This window comes from Rhinolophus ferrumequinum, chromosome 22, assembly GCF_004115265.2.
Source record: "Rhinolophus ferrumequinum isolate MPI-CBG mRhiFer1 chromosome 22, mRhiFer1_v1.p, whole genome shotgun sequence".
NCBI classification, from domain to species: Eukaryota; Metazoa; Chordata; class Mammalia; order Chiroptera; family Rhinolophidae; genus Rhinolophus; species Rhinolophus ferrumequinum.
Genome location: NC_046305.1, coordinates 25,810,648 through 25,818,304, shown reverse-complemented (window position 1 = coordinate 25,818,304; position 7,657 = coordinate 25,810,648). Strand labels below are relative to the sequence as shown.

Below are 7,657 nucleotides of genomic sequence, written 5' to 3'. Positions count from 1 at the left end.
GTGCTGCAAATGCTATCATGTTCTAAATGGTTTTCTTTTGTTGCTGATGATGGATATATCCTTGTGTTTGCTGAACCAGACACACTCTTTTTTTGTTTATTACCTGTTGTGGACTTTCCCATAGTTGACTATACAATTTGAAGAGTGAATAAAATATGATCAATGGTTTGTCACTATTGTTAAAAAGAAAAACACGCAGTTTCATTTTAGAAGTGTGCCCCAACGTGGAAACACCTTTAATGATGACCAACAGGACTCCGAGAATTCCCTACGATCCAGCTCTCTGACACAAGTGCCTGGTTCTCCCCGTCATTCCTTCCACCTGGCTGAGCCTGGCTACAGATCCTCACAGTGCAAGGAAAGACTATCTGGCTACGGGGCTGGCCCTCCCCCTTCAGAGCAGTCCTTCTTTCTTGAAGCAGGAGGGCTTGGAGCAATCATTGCTCTGCTCCTAAAGCACTTAACCAAAGAGCGACTTCTTTTCCACAGTTATGTAGACAAATACCACAATGATAAAGATGCCAAACACAGCCAGCTTTAAGGCAACTGGGAACCTTTCTAGGTTCTCACTCCCAACACTCCTGTTTACTGCGCAGTAGTCTTTATCTTCGGTATTGCTACCTGTTTTGAATCTGGTGTTTGGTGCTCTTGAGGCAGACCTGTGAAAACATTAGTGGCTCTTAGGGTTGTATACATCTAGGAGCTGAGCACCCCCTGAAAATGTGTGGGCCTTGGGGCGCAAGGAAGAAACACCAGTGGGGCTTTAGGGAGCATCCCTCTATTACTGAAAACCTATGCTAATTTCAACAGGGTATCAGGAGAATGTGAGCTTGAGAAAATCCCACCAAGCATTTTCTTATTCTGCAATGTCTTCTGCAATGTCTTTGATTGCTGGCACAAGGCCTGGCTCAGGGCCTTGCAGATCCCTTGGTCTCACTGAGGATTTGTAAGAGTGGATGGGGCATCAGTACACAAGCCCTCTTCTTTCTTTCTTCACAGGTATAAACTCCACCTTTCAGGTTGGAGAAGGGAAGAGCTTTTGAAATCTGCTTACTTTGCATTTAAAAGGGCAAGAGGATACTTTCCGAAGGATCTTCTTTTAGAGAGAGTCTTGTTTCCATTAGTCTAATCCTGAAAATTGGCTGAGAAAAGCTAATTCTGAAAAAAGTTTATTCAGAAGTTAGGGAACTTTCCAAAAAGCTTTACTTTTTCACTAATAAAATGGCCTGTCTTGAGCATTTATTTCCACTACCTTCTTTTTTCCCCCCTCCATTTTCCAAGACACAAATAGGACTATGTCTCCAAATGACTACAGATCAGGGATCTTGGGTTCTGGTCTCAGTTCACGGTGACTTTTGGCATCCCCCTCAATCTCTCTGGCTTGTTTTTATCTCTACACATAATTGATAAACTAGAGATTATGTAAATCCCTTTCAGCTTTGAAATTATGAGTTATCACAAATCTTCTTTCTTAACAGATTCTCTTTCAGACTCAAACCCTTCACAAAAATCAGAATAAGAAATTTTTTTCCAGGAGTTACATAGTCAATAATATCTCTTCATGTGCTAAATATTACCTTGTCTTCTTAGAACACTTATAATCCACACAGTATATATCTTGGGCTTTTGGTTTAGTGCTGGAAGCCTTGGGTCTCTAATGAACAGAAAGAAAATATCAAGAATTAATTTATCAAGAAGATAATATCAAATTATCAAAAAGAGGCCTCATGGTACAGTTTCTAATGTCTTATACAAAGGACCTTATTTTTCATTCTAGAAAAAAATATAAGCTGAGGACTGATAAAGAGCTTAGTACATCAGGTAGTTCAGTACTTCATAACACAAACTTTGTTTGTCTTTATTCAATATTAGCAAAAACCTCCAAGTTCTGTGGAGTAATATTGTACTTCAATGACTCATACATGAACACTAAACACACCAGTGATGCAAGCAACATTCTGTTCTTAAATATCATTTCCCTATTTTGCTCTTATTTGTACTTTTATTGCTTGGAACTTTTTTTTATGAACATGTGTCATTTTTATATGAAGAATAAAGTTATTTAAAAAAAACACAAGTCGGCTATGAACAACGACCAGAAAATAATTTAGGAAAATGAAAATGTTCAGGATGAGGGACAGAAATAGGGACAATCATGCTTTCATTTTTTCTTTTTCCAAACATTTCCTTCATGTTTTTTCAAAAAAGTGAAAAGGCATAGTTCCCTCTGCCTTTGTTTCCTCTCTGTGAAATAAAGCTGTAAAGATTAAGTGTCTTAATCCATGCAAAATGGTTAACACGTCTAGGCATATAGGAAGCACTTAATAAATGTTAGTAATAATGATTATAATACTGATAATTATTGTTAATTTTGTGTTGCTGTTTTTCCTTATATGCCTGGTTTTCCTTGATTGTCTATTCTTATTTAATATTCAGGCCTTATCATCCTCAAGTGTCTTTAATGTCCAGACATGTGAAGATGTGGTGTCAGGTGACATTGCTAACTACCATTTATTGAGTTCCAGGCCCCACTGACCCATTAACTCACTGAGGCCTCCTAGACCCCCCGACCCTCATCTGGTAGGCACTATCATTGTTTAGTGTTGGATATGATGAGTCTTGAGGCAGAGAAAGTTTAAGTAACTAGCCTAAGGTCAGTATTATCAATGGAGCTACGTGCTGGAATCACTACACTAGACTCCTCTCTACCCTTCAGTTTCTAAAATAATTTCCATCCTGCAAGAAGTCTTCTTTATTACTCTCATTCACTCAGATCAGTTGTGTGGTCTGTATTTCTTTAGCCCTAATACACACATTCTGTATTTTATTTATTCATTCAACAAACATTTGTAGTGTGCTGTTGAGTGCCAAGCCCTATGCAACTGTGAGGATTTCTGAAGGGACCATCACACCATCCCTGCCCTAAAGAGCTCACCACTGAGCATGGTTATTTGTAAGTATTCTGCCCTGACTTCCTTCATTCCTAATCAGACCATCTGTTGGATCTCATTGAGCCGTATTCTATTTCTCTTTAATCAAGCCACAATATCTACCACCCGAGGTCATTGGTTAACTTGGCATCTACTAGATGAGAGAGGGGTTGGGGGATAGGAGAGAAGGGCTCTAAGACCCCTGAACATGAAAGGAGCTTTCTGACACCTACCGTGCTGCCAGAGGCCTCACTATACAGTAGGCTATGAACAAGGGAGTCAGGAAGTAGAGAGTTCTCCAAAATATGAGAGGAAGATGGGACTCACCTCTGATAGGCAAAGGACTAATCAACACCAGGACAGAACAAGAACCAGAAGGAAAGTCAAAAGGAGATGTTTTGACAGCAGTACTGAGATAGTTGGGACTAGGGTGTAATGGAGGGTGGGACATGAGACACATGGGCACTCATGTGAGTCATAGTTACCGGGAAAAAGGACAGCCTTGGTTGGCCTTAGCAACTGTGTTATCAGGACACTCCAATAGAGCACATAACCCTAGTGAGTCTGGAATATCACCTACAGGGTGTGCTGTGTCAGCAGGTCCAATGGTCTCAGCCAAAGGTGGGGGGGGCATGGCCTGCTGTATCTTCATTTACTGCCGGTCAACCCCCATCCCAGGAAAGGCCACCAATGATGAAAGAGCTTTGGCCTCCACCCCTCCCCCTATACTCCCTGCCCCACCTTCTTAAAGAAGATGTTCTCAACAGCAGTTTAGTGATGGTGGGAAGCTGTGCATGACACAAGAGCACCAAGGGAGCACCACTCCCAGTGTAGACATTGAAGATGTATAAACCACTACAACAATTTCCTGGAAGAGGGAAGCAAAGGCCCTTGAGGAAAAAGGACTTTAAAAATTTTCACTAAGAGGGCCGGCCAGGTGGCTCAGGCGGTTGGAGCTCCGTGCTCCTAACGCCAAAGGCTGCCGGTTCGATTCCCACATGGGCCAGTGGGCTCTCAACCACAAGGTTGCCGGTTCGATTGCTTGACTCCCACAAGGGATGGTGGGCTGCGCCCCCTGCATCTAAGATTGAAAGGACAACAACTTGTCTTGGAAAAAGTCCTGGAAGTACACACCGTTCCCTAATAAAGTCCTGTTCCCCTTCCCCAATAAAATCTTTAAAAAAAAAAAAATTCTCACTAAGAGACAACCCAGATGGCACAGCAATAGGTAAATGCTGTGTTTACCTTCTCTCACAATCACATCAAAATTACAACTAGATTGTAGCCCTGTACTGTGTGGGACCAGTCTAATTTATGGTTTTTCAGTCTCCTCACAGTGGCTAATGGTTAGGGCAGATAAGGGAAGAATTTGAGAGGTCTCCAGGAGGTGCTCCCCATAGATTGTGTTGGATGTGCAAGAATGCAGAGAACCTATTACCTGTCTCTAACTGCCTGACTTATTTCTCCTGAGAGATGTGATCCCCATAAATCTCTGTGGGAAGTTGAGGAACGGGAGGTCTCTTCTGTATCTGCTTCAAGCTGAGAAGGGTGTAGAGCTGTCCCTACCTAATAGGGATTCACGAAACTCTCGCCCTATCTAATCTTAAATAAAAAGAGGGGTCTCATATCTGCCTTGGTTGGGGTACACTGGAAGCCTTGCTGGGACATAATGTGTATCCTGAAGGCCCCTAAATGTGGACAGACAGACGTTAGTTAATAAATTAAAAACGCTGGCTCCAGGAGTAGGACTTGAAGCCCAATTATCTTAACTTTACCCAGGGGTTAGGTATGGACTAGCCTGGAGGAGTATTAAGACCCATTTGGTTTCTGGGATGGCATTTGTTTATCCAAGAGTTAGGTCTGGAATGGCTTGGGAGAATGTTAGGCTACAATGATTATATCTCACAGGCTTTTAAGTAGTTATTCGGGAGGGGTGGGAGACATTCTGTGATTTAGGCTATGAGCAATCTTTAGTTTAGGACTCAGAAACTGATTAAAAGAGTGATTAAGACCAGGGGCTAAGGAGCTAAGAAACTAGGGAAAAGGATACTTAAAATTTCTATAGAGAGGGAGGCTTAGAACTTTCATAGTGAGGGAGCTCTCCCATATCATTTTCTTGACCTGGGAGTAAGCAAAGTTTTCTTAGGACACAGAAAGGAATAACCATGAAATAGAAAATTGATAAATTAGATTTGATCAAAACTGAAAAATTCTACTCTTCAAGAAACATCATTAAGTTAAAGAAAATGTTAGCCACAGTGTTTTAGAAACTATTTGCAAAACATACAGCTGGCAAAGACTTTATATCCAAAATACACAAGACTCCTTCAACTCAGTAATAAAATAGCGGGAAGAGATACATTATTAAAGATATACAAATGGCCACTACACTCACACACACACAAAACAACGCTGAACATTACTTGTCATCAGAGAAATACAAATTAAAACCACAATGAAATACCACGACATGCCCACCAAAACGGTTAAGATGAAAAAGGCTGAAATCACAAATGTTGGTGAGGGTGCGGAGCAACAGAAATTCTCATACCCTGTTGGTAGGAATGTGATGGTACGATCACTTCGGCTGTTTTCTATAAAGCTCAACTATTTTAATCCTATAAATTGATCCAACAATTCCACTCTTAGGTGCAGTCATGGGCCGCATAATGACATTTTGGTTAACAACAGACTGCATATGACAGTGTAAAAAATTACAACTAATCTACAAAACAACCATTATTGAGAATCACCTAAACTCAAGCTGAACTGAAGCCTTTCAACTAAGGACATGCAGAAGAAGCCACCTCCAGACTGGTGGGAAGGTCAGAGACGGGAACGGGCTGGTCCCACACCCACGTGTGACCATTAAAGATCAGGAGGGCTATTTCAGCTGTGGGGGTCACCCCATCTCCTAGAGGAGTGAGAGATGCCAGCCCCACCCCAGCCCAGGGTTCCAGTGCCGGGGAGAGAAGTCCCGATAATTTTTGGTTGTGAAAACCAGCGGAGATTGTGACTGAGTGAGACTGAGTGCGGCTGCACTCACAGGCGATCCTCTTAAAGGGACCATGCGTGTGGACTTACCCACCAACGGAATCACTCTCTCTGAGCTCCAGCACTGGGGCAGCAGCTGGAGAGGTAGCAGGGACATATGGTGGGGAACTGAGTTGTTTGGCATGGGACAGGGGCTGGAGAGGGGGCTTTCTCCTGGGCGTGGGAACTGGTGGAGACTGATACTTCTTTGTTGAGCCCTCCCCCTTCCCGGCATTGCTAACACAAACAGCCACCATGTCTGAGTCTCTCCTATTTGCCACACCCTGGTGATTTGAAGCCCTCTCCATCCAACTTTCGGGCACACCCAGGCTGCTTTCCGTGGCTTTTTCATGCAGATCGCCTACTTTGGCTCAAGCTGCAGAATTTCCTAGGGTCTCTCAAAGGTTTGCAGAACCCAGACAAGCAGCATCTGGCTTGAGCATGTCCTGTACCTCTGGCTGAGCAGCCCTAAGCATGGCACTAGCGGCAGCCAGCCTTGGTCTCTCAAGGTGTTTCCAAGCACAACATGGGTGGCAGCCATCTGCAGATTTCTTTGTGGCTCCTGCTGGGTGGCCCCGGCTGTGGTTGGGGTAGACCTTCCGTGGATCCCCTCCAACGTGGTCCTGGGGGTGATGCCCCCAGTGGCCAGCTTCAAAACAAGCTGGAGCATCACCCAGCTGTCTCCAAATACCACACACCCATGGGGCGGATTGGGCAGACACCAGAGTCCTCTGAGGCAGATCCTGCTCCATAGGCTCAGCCCCTGCACAACAACTCTTCCATGGTAGTCAAGGCCAGTCCTCACAACCAGTGAGCCCAAGGGTCAGTCCCTCCAACTGATGTACAATTATCAACCAAGGCTCAGCTACAAGAGGAGGGCACACACAACCCACACAAGGGACACACCTGGAGCATGTGGTTCAGGTGACCAGAAAGACTGCACCACTGAACCCCACAGCATACCTACTACATAAGGTCACTCTACTAAGACCGAAAGATATAGCCACCCTACCTAATACATAGAAACAGACACAGGAAGGCAGCCAAAATGGGGAGACAAAGAAACATGTCCCAAATAAAAGAACAGAACAAAGCTCCAGAAAAAGAACTAAGCAAAACAGAGATAAGCAATCTATCAGACACAGAGTTCCAAACACTGGTTATGCGGACTGCTCAGTGATCCCAGGGAGAACTTCAACAGAGAGATGAAACTATAAAAAAGAACCAGTCAGAAATAAAGGATAAAATAATGGAAATGAAGAATATATTACAGGGAATCAACAGTAGCTTAGATGAAGCAGAGGACCCAACCAGCGATATAGAAGATATGGTAGCAGAAAACACCTAACCAGAACAGCAAAAAGAATCCAAAAAATTGAGGAGAGTTGAAGAGGCTTCCAGGACAATATCAAGTGTACCAACATTTGTATTATAGAGGTACCAGAAGGAGAAGAGAGAGAGTAAGGAATTGAAAACGTACTTGAAGAAATAATGACAGAAAACTTCCCTAACCTGGTGAAGGAAATAGACATACAAGTCCAGGAAGCACAAAGAGTCCCAAATAAGTTAAACCCAAAGAGGGCAACACCAAGACACCTCATAATTAAAATGCCTGTGGGGACAGAGCCAGGAGTGCAGTTTCCAGGCTCTCGGCCTCACGTGGAAAGGTGTTGGCTCAGATAGTAAACGGCCAT

The 7,657-nt window shown here is 43.5% G+C and overlaps 1 protein-coding gene across 1 annotated transcript in view; it reads right to left on the bottom strand.

Moving 5' to 3' along the window:
* Positions 1 to 460: 460 nt before the first annotated feature.
* Positions 461 to 7,657, bottom strand: part of LEMD1 (LEM domain containing 1) — a 33,497-nt gene continuing 26,300 nt past the window's right edge. Inside the window, exons 4-5 of the mRNA XM_033093225.1 lie at positions 1,578 to 1,654; positions 461 to 659 (exon numbers count right to left, since the gene is read on the bottom strand). Of these exons, the coding sequence (XP_032949116.1) occupies positions 461 to 659; positions 1,578 to 1,654 (276 nt within the window). The remainder of the gene's footprint in view (positions 660 to 1,577; positions 1,655 to 7,657) is intronic.